Here is a 19,820-nt window from a genome sequence, read left to right as displayed (position 1 = left end):
ATCATTCATAAGATCTAGTGCAACCTTACGTTTTTATCACAATGCCCTTATGCACACTTAGGAATTAAAAACCCAAAATTCTCTCAAACAAACATACCACCATGAATCAAGAGCTCAAAAGAGGACCACAAGGACCCATAGGAAAATATCGGTTCCCTCATAATCTATTTCTGAAGTGACTCAATACTCCACTAAAGGGAGTCAACTACACTATAGTATCCTACGATATATATTATAATGAGATAAAATTCTAGTCTTTGACCTACTATCCACTACATGCAGACTCTCCGTGAATTGGTATTTGCAATCTAACGAGATATGTGTCATCAACCTCTCAAGATTACCTTTCCAATCCTTGAGTTGTAAGATCCTCCTATTATGTGATCAATTGACATACTCTAGCTTAGAAAGAATATATGTCAAACTCTACTTAAGGAATTACTACAACCTTAGTTTTAAGAGGACTCATTGTCTCAATACCATGAGATATCGTGGTGCGCGCCTTTATTGAGGATACCTATTACCACCAACCTCTATCAATGGTGACCAAATTCGTAGAGAATGTATTATTGGGATTGAGCCTTAGAAAGCATGAAATGATATAACAAATTGAGATTCATTTATAAAATTATTTATCTATGTTTTTTGGTTTCCTTTTTATTATCTCATATGAATTAATTGGTTATTTGAGCATACATGCCCACATTACTTGCATTCAAGGATGAAAATGTTGAGATATATCAATAACCTTCGACATGATACATGTTGGGGAAATATCGAAGTCAAGATATTTCCATTAAAATCGCCATTTTTCATCAATATATTGACAATACACCGACATTTTCATGATATTTCAGCAGGCACATCGATATATCGATGCCATGTCATCCCCATTTCATTTTTTTTTCCCAAAACTCTTATATTGGGCCCAGGCACTGGCCCAACTCATTCTCTTAGACCAGCCCAGCATGCACTGCACGCTTGTGAGCCTTCCACCACTCCAATGCTTAAATACAACTTTTTGGTGTCATGAATTGTAGATGTGGGATTGCAAGAATTGGAATTTTTAAAAGGCAAGGGAAAATCTAAGAGAAGTGGAACCTTAGGGATTTGAATCCCAAACCTCACTCACAACCAACCAACCAACCAACCATGCTTCACTTGATTAAATGTACATATTGTATATATATATATATATATATATATATATTAAAATAAAATTATTATAACTAAATTAATTTTGGTTACTGTGACTTTTATATAATAATTACATATTAAATAAATATAAATTTTTGAATAAAATTATCAAAATTTTAAAATAAAAAATACTTATACAAATTATCATTATTTCTTTTATGTCATTAAATACAGAATTAGATGAATATACATAAAGTATGTTTTCAAGTTATGAACATTATTGTTAAATATCACAATTGTACATATATCATCATTTATTTTATATCATTTAATATAAATGAATTAAAGGGATCATAATTTTAATATTACATATATTTTAAAATTAAATATATTATAATCAAATATCACAATATTATTATGAAATAATATTTGATATAATTTAATAATAAATGTACACTTATAAAATTCATATTTTTTATCGATGTATATAATAATATTATCTAATATGATAAATCATATCATACATATATCAAGTTCTTCAACAAAACAACTTTAAAATATCTATTATACTTCTAATTATATTTCTACGAAGTTTTTCTTACATTTCCATGAATTTTGATCAATTCTAGATCTAACGATATTTTTTTTCAAAATATTCGCCGATATATCTCCAATATATTCGTGAAGTCGAAGTGTCAATATATTCGTGATTACCAATATTTTCATCCTTATTTGCATTGTACATGACTTGAGCGCATTAGGAGTTACATAGGAGATCTAAGTCATGGGTTCCTTGTAGAGTGATGAGTAATCCATAGTTGGTTCATGGATTTAGGCAATTCATTTGAGACTATAATGCACTACCTTGTAATTAGAGGAATGATTTGCCTTAATCATTGGGATAGTTTTCTCATAGTGAGTGCACTACTGTATGTGGTGCACATTGGACAGGACCTATATATAGTGAATCATGACATAGAGCTATCAATTATCATAATTCACTAAGATACTATAATGGATGGACTCTCAACCTTGAGAAAGTATTGAACCTGTGCCAAAATCAATAGGAGACGTTAACCTATGGGTGAGATCTTAAAAGGGCCATATATCCCTATAGATTAGGTTACTATTGATGGAGCTTTGTGGCAGTAGATATTCTTAATGGAGGCACCACAATATTTCATTGTATGGAGACAATGTGTTCCTTTAGGCAATCCAAAGAACATGTGATCTAGAATACTATGGTCATAATATTTCCTTTAGTAGAAATTTGACATATGGTCCTTGGAACTAAAGTAAGTTAATTAATCATATAATAAGTGGTATCTGGAACTCAAGGAATGGAGAGGTAATCTTGATAAGTGATAGCACTACCTTGTTATATTATAAACATCAAGTCGTAGGGAGTCTACATGTAGTGGATAGTAGGGCACAAACCTGAGCTATGCTATTAGAGCTATGCTATTATAATATTGGAGTACAGTTGATTCTCTTTAGTGGAGTATTAAATCAACTTTAGAATTAAATTATAAAGGAGCCAATATTTTCCTATGGGTTCTAATGGTCCTTACTCAAGCTCCTATTTTATGAAAGTACACGTTTATTTGGAGGGATTTGAGTTTTGGTTCATAAGTGTGTATAAGAGTGTTTTAGTAAAAATATAAGGTTGCAATAGATCTTGTGAATTGTTTTTCTAATATGGGCTAATTAATTAATTGGACCCCATTAGAGTTAATTAAATAATTAGGACTCAACCTATTTTGAACTGAAATCACTCAAGCTCATAAGGAGCCCTATAATAGGAGTTAGGGTTTCAATTCTTCTTGTCATCTTCTAGAGAGCCTCTACAAATGACTCAGTTATTGACGCTAAGCATGAGAAGGTGCCTTCAGTGTGACAAGAGCATGAATGGAATATCCAGGAGCATATGTAGGTTGTGGCATTCATAAACACCATCCCAGCCCTTGCAATAGCAATGCTATTGTTTGAAGAAAATTAACCTAAAAATAGGAAGGAAAAATTTTCAATGGAAGAATATTGAGATCAACAAAATTTGTATACAAAAATAAAATTATGTTGCATTGATGTGATACAAAGATCAGTAGTAAAGGAAAGGTTTTGATAGAAGAAAGAATAGAGAGATTAGCCTAATAGTGTGTCATTGAGATCTTTACCATCACCAAGAACTATATCATCATAACTCTCACATTCAAAATGCAAAGCCAAATTACTTAAATCAATAATAACATGGTGCAAAGTGCCTGAATCAATAAGCTAAGGAAATGTATTGATGGGGTATGGGATACTATGGTTGGTAATAGCATGGAAAAGATGATGATTAGGGAAGAGCTTCAAACAATTCTTGACAATCTAAATTCAATTTTCACAATATTGATAGACATTAGGATTTAGGTTGGATTGCTTTCATTTTGATGGTTGATTGGTGAGATCAAGGATGAAAATATCGGTAATCATGGATATATCGGTACTTCGATTTTACGGATATATCGGATATATCGGAGATATATTCGGATATATCGAAGATATATCGGCGGATATTGAAAAAAAATATTGGTAGACCTAAAATTATTAAAAACTCATAGAAATGCAAGGAAAACCTCATAATAATATAATTAGAAGTATAATGGACATTTTAAAGTTGTTTTATTGAAAAATTTGATATATATATATATATATGATATAATTTGCGATATTAGATATAATTATATCATGTTGATCTATAAAAAATGTTAATTTTGTAATTGTTCTCATTATAAAGTCACATAAAATACTTTATTTCATTAAATATCAATAATTTGTACACATTAAATTCATTAAATAAACATATTTCATATTCAAAATATACTAGTTCATGTTAATTAAATTAATTAAATAATTTAGCTAAGTTAACTAGTTTAATTTAATTCTAAATGTGAAAATAAATCACAAATAATAATCTAAAATAAACATATCAATTTATAATTAAATAATCAAATTAACCTAAGTTAATTCAATAAAAATATAAAAATTAATTACAATTGAATGTAAAAATAGCATTAAATCATCCATATTGCAAACATACTAATTAATTGAAAATACATGAGTTAATTACAATTGCAAACAAAATTAATTACAATTTAAATTAAATATACCTTAAAATGATTAAATAATTGAGCAACCTTAATAAAAATTGGAGTAATGAGAGAGCAAATGAAGAATGAAAGAAAAAATGGATGAAATAGATGAAATTTGGGCTATTTATAGAAGAAATTTGGGCCAAAATAGCTGTTGGAACATTAATTTACCATTGAAAATCAATTTTGGCCGTTGGATCAAAATCTGGGAGTAATCTAGCCGTTGGATTGTCATATTACCATTGGAATCACATCTAGGCCGTCGGATCAACACGGATGTGATTTGGGCCGTCAGATCATGTTGCATGAAGGAGTGAAAATATCATAAAAAAATCAGCGATATATCTCCGATATATCTCCGATATATCGCCGATATATCATCGATATTTTGTCACCAGAGGCGATTTTTTCAAAATATCTCCGATATATCTCCCAGAACCGATATATCGCCGATATTTTGGCGATATTTACGGAAATATCTCCCCTCCGATTTTTCTTCACAAAATATCGTGTCGACCCCTCCCGATACACGATATATCGGCGATATATCGCCGATATATCTCGACATTTTCCTCCTTGGGTGAGATAAGATGGATAAGAATTGGGTTTTTCAATAAGGCAAAACAAAGGAGAATGGAAGTTTCTAGTATGAGATTGTTTATGATAGCAAATCAGGTTTGTAGACATAGGAACAAATTTAGAGCTAAGAGAGTCTTGTTGCATAAACTCTTCATGATCTATGAGTTGATGATAAAGTTCTTCTAATGAAATGGGAATTCCTATAGATCGAATAGCAACAACAACTTCCTTTTATTCTTTCCCAATTCCATTTGGAGCGTGTACAACAAAATCTTCTTCATCCAAAGTTACATGACTAAAGGTAAGTTGATCGCAAAGGCTTTTGAATATTTGTAAAAACTCCAAGACAAATTTGTCTCAGGGGTGGTTGAGGAAATTTTTCCTTTGGGATGAGGGATATGACTTTAAGATTAACCAGCATAAAGTTTGGTCAATTTTAACCATGCTCTATGAAGTTTTGGTTGAGGCGATGAGTGGCATGATAGATTTTGAAAGTGAGGCAAAAATGGCATGAAAAATGAGTTGATCTTGGCATAGCTTAAAAGGATGAGCAGAAGCCTCAAAAATAGGAAGACACAATATAGAGTCATCTTCATATCCTAAAAGGTTATAGCAAAAGAGAAGGGCATAAAACTAGGCATGCCATGAAGAATAATTATGAACAGTTCATTTTAAAGGAAGTTGGGCATTGACATTGATAGATGGAAATGAAACTAGTTGAGAAGCTAATAATAGAAGTTGAACATTGGGTATAAAAGCTAACAGATCTAAATTAGATGAGTTTGAAGTGTTAGTGATAGGAAGTCTGGACATGGCAGATTGAGAAACTTAATAAGAGTAGAATTAAAGAGCTCTAATTCCATATGATAAATTAAAGTATGGAATAATGGCTCATCTTATTCATTTGGAGGGTTGTTACATATATATAGAGGAAAATAAATAAGAGGAGATTAAAAGAATTATCTAATCCTAACCTTTAGGAGATAATAAAGGGATATACATTAAAGTTTATAAGAATATGCTACTCGTACAAGCAAATCATGAAGTTATATTTAGTTGAACTAAGATTGAGGTATTGGATTTTATACCAGCCGTTTGATTATATATATATATATATATATATATATATTGGTAGTTAATAGAATATGAATTGATAGTTATTAGGGGGTTATTTGATTGCTAAACGTGCACCACATAATCAGGAATAAAATTTAGAATTCGTAAATAATTGACATGGTCTGTTTGTTACTTAAATTTTCTCTTTCTTATTTGGGATCTTCGCCCTAGATCTTATCTTCTATTGACCGGCTCAGGCAATTGACATCTTGTCCTAGTGAAATAAATGATGCTTTATAAACACTTGACTTTACTTTTTTGATTTTTCAATCTTCCTTTTTGTTGTTTCCATGAAAATGGTAGAGCTTCTTCTAATTGGACATTTATAACCAGCAATGTTATATTAGTGGCAGAAATAGACATCTGCCTAACTCATTGACCTTTAAGGGTCACTAGTCAATACAACTTTTTTCTTTTTTCATATTAATAGAAAATAATGACAACTAATATAGCCTTAGCTATGGGCATTGTGAAGATTTCTTAATTTGAAAATATCCCTTTATACATATTTATTGTTACAGATCTAATTAAGTACGCAGGCTGAAAATCCTTGGTTGAAGAGCAGGATCCCATCTTCCTCCAAGTTCAAAGATTTGAAACTAATAGCCCTGCAAATTGAGCTGGCATACTAGAAACCAATGGCAGGAGTGAAGCTATTAGGGTTTTGGGCAAGCCCTTTTGGTTACAGAGTGATATGGACCCTAAAACTCAAGGGCATAAACTATGAGTATATAGAGGAAGACCTTCGTAACAAGAGCCAGCTGCTGTTACACCACAATCCAGTTCACAAGAAGATTCCGGTGCTTCTTCATGGTGACAAAGCAGTAGCCGAGTCCCTTGTAATCCTCGAATACATCGAAGAAACATGGCCAGAGAATCCACTGCTGCCGACAGACGCTTATGAGAGAGCCATGGCTCGGTTTTGGATCAATTTTGGAGAATCAAAGGTAGGTTTAACTCACTAATCTTGCTTTTATTATCAATTCCTATGATTTAATTTCCGAATCTTTTACAAACCTGAAATATATGAAAGCTCTTCATCTAGCTTTCATAACCCAATTCTTGTTTTCAGTCATTTGTGAAAGTATTCACTAATAAATTCCTAAGCTATATGTAGAATTTTATTTAAGTGATCAGACAAAATAAGTCATGATACTTTTTAAGCATTCTTTAACTCTATCAAATTTCTCTCACCCTGTCTAGGTTTTGCAGTAAGGAATTTGGAGGGGAAAGATGAATTAATTTAATAACTACAATTTTTATTGATATTTGAGATCACCTTACTCTTGTTTTTCAACAGTTCATTCTAAATATACTCGTTGCTTAATTTCTTCTAGAGTGCCACTTTTTTTCAATTCTTTAAATCCGCTGCCGGGGAAGAGCAAGAGAAGGCCATAAAAGAAACAGTGGAAATACTGAAAATCATAGAAGAGCAAAGCCTTGGGGAGAAGAAGTTTTTCGGAGGGGAAGCTATAGGACTGGTGGACATAGCATTTGGTTGGCTGGCTTACTGGTTTGAGGGCACAGAAGAAGCCGTAGGCACAAAACTGCTGAATTCCAACACATTCCCTCGATTACATGCATGGATTCAGAATTTTAAGCAAGTTCCAGTGATCAAAGAAAATTCCTGATCGTCAGAAATTGTGGGCACACTTGAAACGCTTTAGGGAGAGTTTAATTCAATAAACCCCTCCAAGTCGAATTATGAGGATGGAGACTTTGTACCAAGTTTTCAAAAAACTTCCTTTGTTGTCACATAGAAAGCTGTGTGATAAAGATTTAAAAGATAAAACTTGTGAATGTTTTTTCTATGATTAATGAATACATATCATGTAGTTATGAGTTGATCACCCTTCCTAAAGCACTTCTCTTTCTCACTCTATGGATCACTCATTCAACCTAATCATATTACCAATTATTTGTTAAAACAATATTGCCAAAATGGCACAAACTTATTACACTAACACTGGCCTCTCCTTTAATTATTAGCAACTACCCTTTATCACATTAAATTTGACTAATAACATCCATTGAAATTTGCTCCATATATGTGGATCTCGCGAGTTTTATCAATTAGGTAGATCCATTAATATATATCAACTAAAATTATTTTTATCCTAACTTTATATAGGTTTTAAAAGCTAAGTCACATGAGGCTTCATCAAAACAATAACAATTAATTCTCAGGGTCAAAACTAGAATAAAATTGATGTATATTGTTGGTCGTTGCCACCCTATATATATAGAGGGTCTGTGTGCCTTCAAAAGATCAGTGAACTATGGTGTTTATGTGGGAGTCCTTGTGAGTCAAGTTCCTTGTATTCTATTGTGATTAATGATATACAAATTGGGGAGAGTCCCATAAATCCCTATGTGCAATCTTGTGTGGTTTGAGAAAGGCTAGCATACTAGGACAAAATCCTTGCCACATCACATACCCCCAAGTCAACGAAATCCAATTCCTCAATTTTAGCTTAATAGAATATGCCTCCATGATTCACAATTAGCATATTGTTGTAAACTTGAATGTATATCCCTTTATTATTTCTTACAATTTGATGTTAGATAATTCTCTTTCATCTCTTTTGATTCATTTTTCTAGTGTATATATATGTAACTATACTCCAATTCCTCAATCATGCCAACAAATAGGAGATATAATGTAAATCATTTTCATAAAAATATTTGAGTCCAAATATGCTAATACATTTTAAAGTGTTTAACCAAACATTTTCATATATATCAAAATCATTTCACATCCAATCCAAATCAAACACATTTCAAATATTTTCACTCTAATTATCGTATAACAAATGGTACGCAGTTAAATGTGACTGTATAAATGAGTGATTAGTTTCAAATTTGTTCCATTTGAGGTGAATAAAATCAAAGGTCAATAATTATAATCCATTTACTAGGGTTCTATAATATCAGCCAGTATAACTCATTGACTAAAACCAAAAATGTCAATTATTATAACCCGTTGATTAAGGTCATATAAACTAAAATCAAATACTTTATTTCATTAATTCAAACTTACAAAACAAAATATCATATCTCCACAATTTTTATTTTGTTAAACAAAAAAATGCTCAAACATATTTTTCATGTAAAACATATATTTGATCAATGCAGAAATAAAAATAATATTTTTACACATTTTCAAAATACAATATAAAAAGAAAATTATTTCATTTTATAAAATTTGTATTAATTTTCCTTACCTCAAAAAAATACTCAAAAACCTTGAAGTATTTAATCCCGAAGAATTTGACCCCAAAGAACCTATTTCAAACTTAACAAAAAAAAGACAACTATTACTATTAACTATTTATCTAAATTTAAAGGTTTGAGAATCCTAATAATTTTCTATGTTATATGACATATATTATTTTTAACTTTTTAATCAATAACAATTTAACACGTGGGGTTTCAAATTCTTCTAAAAATTGGGTTTTTTCCAAAATTTATTCCCAAAATTCTATTAATTTATTATATTATCTTTTTAAACTAAATTTCTCAAAAATACATTTTTTTTTCTATTTATTGCATTAAACTATTATTATTACTAATAATTCATTTATTAGCTTAAAACTAAATATTTTTATTTTTATTAATTTTTAAATTCAATTACATAACCATCCCATTACCCTCGTATTTTTATTATACACACAAAGCCATAAAAATAAAACAGCCAACTTCTTCCCATTATTATTATAATAATAATATATTTACATAAACACTTTTTCCAACTCATCGACACCGCATGCCTCCATTTTTTTTTCTTTTTAATCCCACGACTGTACATAGCCACTGCACTGCACGCCTCTCATTATATTTATTTTTATCATTTTTTATTTTCTTTTCACACAATACATATATCTACACGTTTTCTTTTCTTTTTTCTAATTAATTTGAATATCTAATTTTTTTTCAATCTTTATTAATAAATCTATTCATATTAATAAATTTTTAATTTTTTTAATTTAAATTGAGATCTTCCAAAAAATATTTAAAGTGTTTAAAACTAATTAACAAATATCAAATATTAATTTAAGAATTAAAAATTTTATTGAAAAACTTATCTTTTATCATAAATTTCCAAATTTTCAATCTTATGCCTTTTTTATTTTTCTAAGCTCCATATAAAAAGATTTTTTTTATTGAATAAAAAATATAGACAAAATATAATTTATACCTAAGACTTTTAAAAATGAAAAGACGTTTCTATCCTTATTAAATTAATTTAATTATTTATTTATTTTTTAAACTATGATTTTACCCTTAAATTGGGTTTGGCTATTACATGTAAGGAGTCAACGATCTTATCAAGGGGCTGCTGCTTCTAAGCATCTTCAAATTAAAGTCTTTTGATTTGTGGGATTTGTTAAGGAAAAAAAAATTGTAGTTTTAAAAAATATTTAAAACCATTTTGGAATCTACAAAATATTTGTAAAATCAATTTGACAATTATAATCCAAAAAGGAAAATATGTTTTTAAAAAATAACTAGAAAATTCAAGTGAAGTTCTCTCATTAAAGTTAAATGACTATTTTCAATTGAATTTTTATGAAAATGCCTTGATTTGAAAATAGTTTCAAGGGTCATATTTTAAAAAAGTTGAGAGTCATGAAATCCTGCAAAAATTCAAAAGTAAAGAAAAGAAGGGATGGTATTTGGAAAATTCCCATCACCTTCGTTGACAAACCTTCAACACTCCTTGGCTAACGAGCCTTCCTATCCTCGGAATTTATAAGTTCAGTTGTCTGTATGATTGTAAGACTGTCGTCCAACCAATTAACAATCCGTTGGTAGTTTGATTTATCCCAGAGGGCAAAAGCAGATGTCCGTTGTTATTGTCTTCCTCTGTATCTTTCTTTACTCTCTACCCCTTGCTTGGTCCCAAACTCCGGCCAATTACCAACCTGGGTTTCTCTATACATTTTGCAATAATAATAGCCATGCTGGTAGTACCAAATTCCAGAGCAACCTTGGTGCCCTCCTCAGCCGATCCCTTAACAATGAAGGTGGCATTTCATCCTTTTCTATGGTATATGAAGGGGAAGACCCAGACAAAGTCTACGGTCTCTTCCTCTGTAGACCCGATGTCTCTAAACATATCTGCCAGAGTTGCATCGATGCTGCCACTTTGAAGATTGTACAGGTTTGCCAACACAAGAAGGAGGCAATTATATGGTACAACGAGTGTTTTCTGCGCTATTCCAACAGATCTTTCTTCTCTAATCTGGAGATGAAGCCAACTCTTTATATGTGGAATACACAAAACGCCTCTGCCCCAGATAAATTTGACCAGAAATTGGGTGAAATGTTCCAAAATCTGACTGCCCAAGCCACTTCCTCTGATGACATGTATGCAATTGGCCAGGTTGAAGTCTCCAATTTTCTCAATTTGTACGGTATTGTGCAGTGTACACGAGATTTACGAATGTCTTACTGCCGCCGATGCCTGGATGAAGTTGTTGGTTATATTCCCAACTTCATGGAAGGAAAGCAGGGTGGAAGAGTTCTTGCGCCAAGCTGTTACATAAGGTACGAGGTCTACCCGTTTGCGGCTGTGGAGGACCCCGTTGTTGAAGCTCAAGTTCCCTCAAGCATCAGTCCACGCGGTATGGTTATCATCTTCCCTAAAATATACTAATTATTACTAAATTATAAAATAAAATAAAAATGCTTTGTTATAGGAAGGAAAGGAAGGAAAACAAAATGGATTGCTACTGGCACAAGTTTATCAGGAATTGTAGTGGTGGCTTTCTGTGTTTACTATGTGATTAGGAGAAGGAAGGGAGCAGATCCAGGTACCTAGCTAACCAGCTGATGCCACAACTATGCTAATACTTCTCATTGTGTTGAGTGAATTAGTCTATGTTCTGCAGAGGAGAAAGAAAGTAAGGGAGATCTTTGTTTACTTGACCTGGGAGGAGGACGACTAGACGCTGAAGACTACTCAAGTGAAACTTTACAAGGAGATATGCTAGCGAAATCGAAGGAGTTTCCTGTGATTGGGTTTGATATCGTGTACGAAGCTACACAGCATTTCTCTAATGACAACAAGCTCGGGGAAGGTGGGTTCGGCCCAGTTTATAAGGTAATCATGCTGTTGACAGTCGATTTTTCAAGTAGCCATCAGTCACTGCCACTCCCAGATAGGGAGGGGAACATGCTGTGTTTTAGAAAATTAATGCAGTCTTAAGATGGGCATTTTGCTTTTCTTCTTGTGGAATGGTCCATGGACCAAAAATTGCTTGCAGGGGACATTGTCAGATGGAAAGGAAATTGCTGTTAAGAGGCTTTCCAGCACTTCTGGCCAAGGATTACAGGAGTTCAAGAATGAAGTTATTCTGATTGCCAAACTACAACATAGAAACCTTGTGAGACTCTTGGGTTGCTGCTTAGAGGGAAATGAATTGTTGCTCATTTATGAATATATGCCCAACAAAAGCTTAGATTTCTTCCTTTTTGGTATGGCCAATTAATTTTGAATGCGTTGCTAGTCTAGATGCTTGGAAGAGGAACAATATCAGAAACATATGATACTTGACTTGAATTTGGTTTCTTCATGATTATCAGATTCAACTAGAGGTTTGGAACTAGATTGGAAAACACGATTTAGCATCATTAATGGAATTGCTCGGGGCATTTCATATTTGCATGAGGATTCTCGCCTTAGGATCATCCATAGGGACTTAAAGCCTAGCAATATTTTATTGGATGGTGACATGAATCCGAAGATATCGGACTTCGGGTTGGCAAGGATCTTTGCAGGAAGTGAGAATGGAACTAACACTGCTAAAATAGTGGGATCATAGTAAGTACATTCTTTTAATTTTCAAAAATGTGTTCTGTATATATTGTTGTATTTCAACTTTTACTGAACTTATATTTCCCCTTAATCCTTGACAGTGGATACATGGCTCCAGAGTATGCTATGGAAGGGCTATACTCCAATAAGTCTGATGTTTTCAGTTTTGGAGTTGTCTTGCTTGAGATCATAACTGGGAGAAAGAATGCTGGTTTCCATCTCTCTGGAATGGGTCTAAGCCTCCTATCATATGTAAGTTTATTTAGGGTAGTTGCAGTATAATCTCCAAATGAAAAAATGTGATAACATGTTAGCATCATGTTATCACATTATTGGTTTCTTTTTTCACTTGAGATGAGCAAGATCTCTATTGAACGTATTGCTTAGCCTAACCCCCACTAAATGATGATGCAGGCATGGCAACTATGGAATGAAGGAAAAGGGTTGGAGCTGATGGATCCATTATTGGGTGATTCATGTTGCCCAGATGAATTTTTGAGATGCTACCATATTGGGTTATTGTGTGTCCAGGAAGATGCATTTGACAGGCCAACCATGTCATCTGTAATTATCATGTTAAGAAGCGAAAGCCTAACCCTTCGACAGCCTGAACGACCTGCCTTCTCTGTGGGGAGATTCGCCAATAACCAAGAAATAGCAAGTGGTAGCAGTTCTTCTGTCAATGGTCTAACAGCTTCTACTACTGTGCCTCGATGATGGGACTGTTCCGTGAGTTTGATGTCCTTACCAGCTCATCTATATTTACATCTTGTATCTTTTACAAAAGCATGTAACAGCATCCAGATTTGGACAAACTGTTTCAGGAATATCGCTGATTTCTTTTGCAGAATGCAAATTTCATCCATTATACATTTACTTTGTGTTAGTGAAATTTCTTTGTTTTCTTATATCTATAACAAGACCAATTTTAAACTCTACCTGATTCTCATATCTACTAATTTTAGTTGTTTCAAAATTTAATTTATTTTTTCATTTTATAGAAAAATTATAAATTCTATTTATATAATATTAATTAAATTTAATTGGAACCTTATTAAAATAATAATAATAATTTAGTAATAATAAATAAATTTTTAAAAATTGTTTTTAGTAAAAGATGAATATTAATATTATAATAAAATCATAAACTATATTTTTCATTAAAAATATATAATTTGTATATATTATAAATATAAATACTAAAGTCTTTATAAAGGCATAATTACATTTTGTTAAAAATATTATTATTATTATTATTATTATTGATAATTAATTATACATTTTAAAATAAATCTAAAAATAAACAAAGTTTATTTTTTTAATATATAAATAAGCCAAGTTTTTCATTATATGCACACATTCAATACTCAATTATGGTGAGAGTATTTTGCATTAGTTTTGATAAAAATCTGTAATTAATTCAATTTTTTTAATTCTAAATTATTATTAAAAAAATTAGTAGATTCATTAAAAAAAATTAAAGCATTAAGTTTCATTTAATTTAATATTACTTGATTTATAATATATTTGCTTAATGAGAAATTTAGAAAAGTATAGTTGTATATAGAGGAGAAATAATAGGATGATGGCTTATTAATATTAAAAATTCACCACCAATGAATGACTTTGCTGGTTTTTTCTTTACACATTACTATATATTTTAATTTTTTTAGTAGGAAAATATAACTTTTAAATCAAGTGAAACTTTATCCATTAGTTCATTAATGGGTCTAATAATTTTTAAAAATATTTTGAAATTCAAATACTAATCAAATTAATATTAAAAATTTATGAACAAAAATTAATCTTAATTCACTCTATTGTTTCTCTTCTATATAGAATTGTAATAACCATAATTTTTTCATTATATAAATAGATTTTGAATCAAGCAAGACTTAACACTTAATGTGTGGATTTATTAACGAGAGTCCAACAATTTTTAAAAATAGTTTGAAATTCATAAATAAGTTCAATTAGTACTGAAATATAATAAACCAAAATTGGTTAAATTGGATTTTTATTTTTTAAGTTTTGTGAATTTTTAGTACCAATTGGATTAGTTTTTGAGATTCAACTTATTTAAAAAAAAAAAAAAATAGGAAATGTTATTTTAAGTATCTCTTTCTTTAGAATTTATTTACCTAATAAAAAAATTAGAAAAATTAAATAAAATTCATAAAGTACATGTAATTGAGAAAGTGATTAAAATAAATATAGAAAGTTAACACAAGAACACAAAAATTAAATTTGAAATAAAACTTTATATTGAAATTATATCATGATTACAAGAAAGTTTATATCAAACTAACTTGTTGACAACAAAGGGATTTTATTACAAAGGAAAAGTTTTTTGAAATAAGGGGGATTACAAAAGCAAAGATAAAATTTTGGAGAACACTCTTGATAATTCTAATTCTTACTTGCTCGTCTTTGCCTTGTGATGAACTTGATGTCTCTATTTATAAAGAAATTTAACGGACTTCAAACTTGTTGGAATCCACAGATTTGAAGCTAATTGGAATTCGGAAATTATTAAAGTAGACAACACTAACTTGCTTGATGAAGAAAATCTTCTGGTGTTAGAATGCCTTTAAAATAAGATGAAAGCAATCTCTATTATTCTCTTAAAAGTATTATTTATTTCAATTTCACTTTTAAATATTGTTTTTAGAAAACAACTGTAAAACAACATTATAAATTTTTTAAAAACTAGTTCTTTATTTTTATAAATATTATAAAATTATTTTTAAATCCCACAACCAAATGGGCTCAATTAACTTAAAAGAGTCTATAAGAGTCTTGTTTAACTTGAGCCCAAATAAAGCAGTGTGCAAGCCCAAATAATTGTTGGTCAATCACGGCCCACTACCTAACTCTTTAGGCTATAAAGTACTAAGAAAGAAAACTAATATTAAAAAAAAATTGACTTTCTTAAGGCTAGATGTGATGAAAAATATGAGGGAAAAATTCTAAGATAAATAGAAGGTAAAATGCTAAAAGATTCCCTTCTAATTTTCCTTAGGCTTTTGAGGAATGTTTGGAAAAAAAAAAAATTGTATTCCTCAATAATTTCTTTTTAATTTTTTTCATGAATAACCAAATAAAAAAATATATTTTTTTAAAATTTGAACTTATAGATTTCTCTTTCCTTTTACTTTTTCTCTATACTTTATTTTTCTCACTCTCTTGGAACTAAATATAGTCTTAAGCTTTTAGAAGATCATAGCATAACAAGACTTCATATCTTCAAAAATCTAATTAGTCCAGTGGAATATTTTTTGAAAAACAAAAGATTCTTCCCATTAATGTTAACGCATACTAAGGAAATAGGAAACAAATTAAAGATTAGAAATCCATACTAGTTATTACAATTTGGAAGTGCGAGGTGAGTCTCCCTTCTGCGTTTCAGGTGTCCCAACAGTTTCTGGCGGTCGGGCAGATTTTCTTTGATCACAGGAACTTCCTTAAGATTGTCAATCCATGCATGCAGTCGAGGTAATCTGTTTGCATCCAGCACTTTAACACCTGCTACTTCTTCTATGACTCCAAATAAGTAAGCAAGCCAACCAAACGCTATGTCTGCCAGTCCTATGGCATCCCCACCAAAGAACTTCTTGTCCCCAAGACCTTGCTCTTCTAAGATTTTCAGCAGTTCCATCGCTTCTTTTGTTGCCCTCTCTTGTTCTGCTCCGGAAGTTCTCAAGACTGCACAAATGGTGGCCATCTGAAAGAGGCATTAACAATTATTCTTAGAATGAGCGTAAGGTTTAGACAATATCAAATATACTAATCAATAGAATCATGATCATGCAGTATGATTGGTCTTCATTTCATACTGGTTGAACACCAAACCAGGATATTCATTCAGCTTTGTCGTTTCCGACATCCAGACCATCTACAGATCTAGAGGTTTGAAGTCCAAAAATTACATAGATCCAAAAGGAGAAGTCAACCAGAAAATAATAGACCTAAAAGGAGAAGTCAACCAGAAAATACAAGCTATCCTAGTAAGACAGAAGTTGTGTACCCTAAATTACCTTTTCTTCACCAAATTTGATCCAAAAACGAGCCATGGCTCTCTCGTAAGCACCTTGAGGCAGTAGTGGATTCTGTGGCCATGTTTCTTCAATGTATTCAAGGATCATGGAAGACTCGGCAATTGGTTTGCCAGCATGAATAAGCACAGGAACCTTCTTATGAACTGGGTTATGCTGTAAAAGCAGTTGGGTCTTGTTGTAAGGGTCTTCTTCTACATACTCATAGTTTATACCCTTCAGTTTTAGAGCCCATATCACTCTGTCACTGAATGGGCTCGCCCAAAACCCCAGGAGCTTCACTTCTGCCATTGATATCAGATCAAGACGTCGACGTCCCAGATCTGGTATACCTGCAGGTCTATCAATTTTAATTGGCAATGACATTTATTGAGATTCCCATTGACCAAGCTACCTTTAACTATCTACTAATTATTGAGATTCCCATCTCCATAATTTCTATAATATTTGAATCCTAACGAGTTGAGATCACTGATTAAAATATCAGGATATTTCGCCAAAATATCTGTGTCATGTGGAAACGATATTTCCCACATAAATATGTGCGGTCAACGATCCTCGTTGACCATGGCAAAGCTAAAAAAATGAGCTCTTGCCCTGCTACCCGAGGGGGTTGAAATGTTGCGAGAGCACCCACCTTACCATTGGGGCAGATTGCCCTTGTAAATTATTTTGCATCACATGTATATATATTAAAAGTTTTCGTATACACAAAATATTAAAACAATACTTTAAACAATAAATTAATTATAATTATTTTATAATTAAATAAAAAAAAATTCATTTAATTGAGTAACAAAATTTTTTTAATATTATTAATATATTAATTAAATATTAAAAAATTATACATTTATCATCATTTATTTTATATCATTTAATATAATTAAATTAAATATATCATAATTTTAATATTAAATATATTTTAAAATTAAACATATTATAATCAAATATCACAATATTATTATCTAATAATATTTGATGTAATTTGATAATCAATGTACACTTATATATATATATATATACTTTTAATTTCTTCAACAAACAATTTTAAGATATCTATTGTACTTCTAATTTTATTTCTAAGAGTTTTATTTTACATTTTTAAAAGTTTTGATCAATTTTAGGTCAATCGATATTTTGTATCAAAATATTCGCCGATATATCTCCGATATATCTGTAAAATTGAACTACCAATATATCTGTGATTACCGATATTTTTATCCTTAGTTGAGATTCCCATCTCCTACACTTTTATAATATTTAAATCTTGTTATAAATGGAATATATCTATGTACTTTTTTTACGTACATTCTCACTTGCTAAAACTTGTTAAACTTGTTTTTTATGTGAAAATTTAATTTTAAAAAAAAATGGAGTGGTCACATTTTTTTTAAAGGGAAAATAAAAATAAAAAATAAAATCTTAAAGTCACTATTTTTAAAGGAAAAACATGTTTATGAAAATCAAGTCCAAGTATGGGATTAGGTCACTTATTGGAAATGTACCATAAGGTAACATCCCTTTAACCTTTAAAGAGGTCTTTACTAAACCAAGAGACAACAATATGAATACACAACAAGGCAATGGTGATGAAAGAGATAAAGATCAAAGCATAGTATACAAATCAAAGGAATCAAACATATCAAGGGAAAATGAGAGTGTACCTTAAAAGTGCCTAAAACAAGTCAGAACGCTTACATATATAGAAAGAAAGGATTAGTTCATTTGCAAAATAAAGGATATAATATCAAAGAAAGAGCTACCCATTATATACAACATATATAAAATTCAAGTTAAGAGTCAAAGATGACTAAACTTGCATCAAAGGGGACCAATATGCACGAATTATGCAAAGAGATCATAATTGGACAGGATAGCAAATATGTAGTTACAGAATAAATCCAAATAAAATAGTAAAAGGGTGATCATGCCACAGGAGAAGGCTTGTCTAACATGTATAAAACCTCTAGATTACAAATCAAGAGTCACAGAAAACTAAAAACATACCAAAAGGGACTAAATTTACAAGTTATTCAAATAATGCAGAAACATGGCAGAAAATAAGTATTTACAAAAATAAATCTAAATAAAATTGTTAGAAATGAGATAAAATCAAAAACAAAATTCTACATCATATTCAAAGTATCTAGAAAACAACCCAAAAGCATAAGGGGCTCAAAGGTGCTCAAAGTAGTCCATATTTCAAAGAGCTTCTCACAACTCCAAATTAGGCTAGAATAGCAAGCATGCAATGATTGAATTAAATTTCAAGTTTAACAAATGATTTTTTTTAGCAAAACCAAAGCCCACAAAAAAAAAAAAAAGAACTCAAAATTAATTAAAAAAAAAACCCACAAGCTAGAACTGATTTGCAAAAACATTTCAAAGGTAAAAAAACAAGACAGAAGTTGGACATATGGAAAAACTAATTTATTCAACAAGCTTGGAAAGGGTGTTTCTAACAAAACAAAAAAAAAAAAAAATTGAGACATTCAAGAAAACACAATCTAAACCTCAAAAATACTTTATAATAAGTCAAAAAGTTCAAATTTATAAAAACAATAAGGGTGTAAAAAACAGGACAACAAAAAACCAAAACTTAGAGATCAAAGAATGTGGGTTTTGCCATAAGCACAAATTATTTTTCATTGACTAATCCACATCCCAACCTCTAATGAACATGGGAAAAGGCTCATAGAGGCTAGAGATAATCTCATTAAATTAATATTTAAAAGATTAATCGATATTTTCAAAATCAAGAAAATCTTAAAATCAAGAATTTAGAAAAATAAGTAATGTGGGTTAAGGAAGTGAGTTATAGTTCAACTACAGAGCTTCACTCACAACCCTTAAATGACTATGAGTTTAGGCTCATAAGAGGCATGGAGGACCAAATTAACACTCAAGTTTGGGGAAAAGTGTTGAATGTACATGAAAACATCCATGGAGAGATATGTTCCCATATGGAATCAAGTCATG

The 19,820-nt window shown here is 30.8% G+C and overlaps 3 protein-coding genes across 3 annotated transcripts; 2 read left to right on the top strand and 1 right to left on the bottom strand.

The window, feature by feature from the left end:
• The first annotated feature begins 6,301 nt into the window (after nt 1-6,301).
• Nucleotides 6,302-7,816, top strand: LOC100852746 (glutathione transferase GST 23). The gene is made up of 2 exons (XM_003631980.4): nt 6,302-6,913; nt 7,304-7,816. The coding sequence occupies exons 1-2, from the start codon at nt 6,605-6,607 to the stop codon at nt 7,595-7,597; spliced, it is 603 nt and encodes a 200-aa protein (XP_003632028.2). The 5' UTR covers nt 6,302-6,604; the 3' UTR covers nt 7,598-7,816.
• Nucleotides 7,817-10,622: 2,806 nt separating this feature from the next.
• On the top strand, nt 10,623-13,658 carry LOC100852713 (cysteine-rich receptor-like protein kinase 19). The gene is made up of 7 exons (XM_003631979.4): nt 10,623-11,593; nt 11,669-11,782; nt 11,861-12,072; nt 12,236-12,446; nt 12,555-12,792; nt 12,888-13,038; nt 13,201-13,658. Exons 1-7 carry the CDS (start codon nt 10,810-10,812, stop codon nt 13,501-13,503), a joined length of 2,013 nt encoding a protein of 670 aa, XP_003632027.1. The 5' UTR covers nt 10,623-10,809; the 3' UTR covers nt 13,504-13,658.
• Nucleotides 13,659-16,053: 2,395 nt separating this feature from the next.
• Nucleotides 16,054-17,199, bottom strand: LOC100852677 (probable glutathione S-transferase). The gene is made up of 2 exons (XM_003631978.4): nt 16,824-17,199; nt 16,054-16,510 (listed from the first exon to the last, which is right to left on the bottom strand). The coding sequence occupies exons 1-2, from the start codon at nt 17,130-17,132 to the stop codon at nt 16,145-16,147; spliced, it is 675 nt and encodes a 224-aa protein (XP_003632026.2). The 5' UTR covers nt 17,133-17,199; the 3' UTR covers nt 16,054-16,144.
• Between the last annotated feature and the right edge of the window lie 2,621 nt (nt 17,200-19,820).

The sequence above is a fragment of the Vitis vinifera genome, chromosome 5, assembly GCF_030704535.1.
Source record: "Vitis vinifera cultivar Pinot Noir 40024 chromosome 5, ASM3070453v1".
NCBI lineage: Eukaryota > Viridiplantae > Streptophyta > Magnoliopsida > Vitales > Vitaceae > Vitis > Vitis vinifera.
Note: the sequence above shows the minus strand (reverse complement) of the source record. Positions and strands in the feature narration are given on the sequence as shown.

What these genes read in the sequence shown, in the direction of transcription:
- LOC100852713 (XM_003631979.4), top strand. Translation starts at nt 10,810, where the DNA reads ATGTCCGTTGTTATTGTCTTCCTCTGTATCTTTCTTTACTCTCTACCC. An exon ending in AAGGAAGGGAGCAGATCCAG is followed by an intron (nt 11,783 to 11,860) that starts GTACCTAGCTAA and finishes TATGTTCTGCAG; the next exon opens with AGGAGAAAGAAAGTAAGGGA. An exon ending in GTCTAAGCCTCCTATCATAT is followed by an intron (nt 13,039 to 13,200) that starts GTAAGTTTATTT and finishes ATGATGATGCAG; the next exon opens with GCATGGCAACTATGGAATGA.
- LOC100852677 (XM_003631978.4), bottom strand. Translation starts at nt 17,132, where the DNA reads ATGGCAGAAGTGAAGCTCCTGGGGTTTTGGGCGAGCCCATTCAGTGAC. An exon ending in TCAAATTTGGTGAAGAAAAG is followed by an intron (nt 16,511 to 16,823) that starts GTAATTTAGGGT and finishes TGCCTCTTTCAG; the next exon opens with ATGGCCACCATTTGTGCAGT.
- LOC100852746 (XM_003631980.4), top strand. Translation starts at nt 6,605, where the DNA reads ATGGCAGGAGTGAAGCTATTAGGGTTTTGGGCAAGCCCTTTTGGTTAC. An exon ending in TCAATTTTGGAGAATCAAAG is followed by an intron (nt 6,914 to 7,303) that starts GTAGGTTTAACT and finishes AATTTCTTCTAG; the next exon opens with AGTGCCACTTTTTTTCAATT.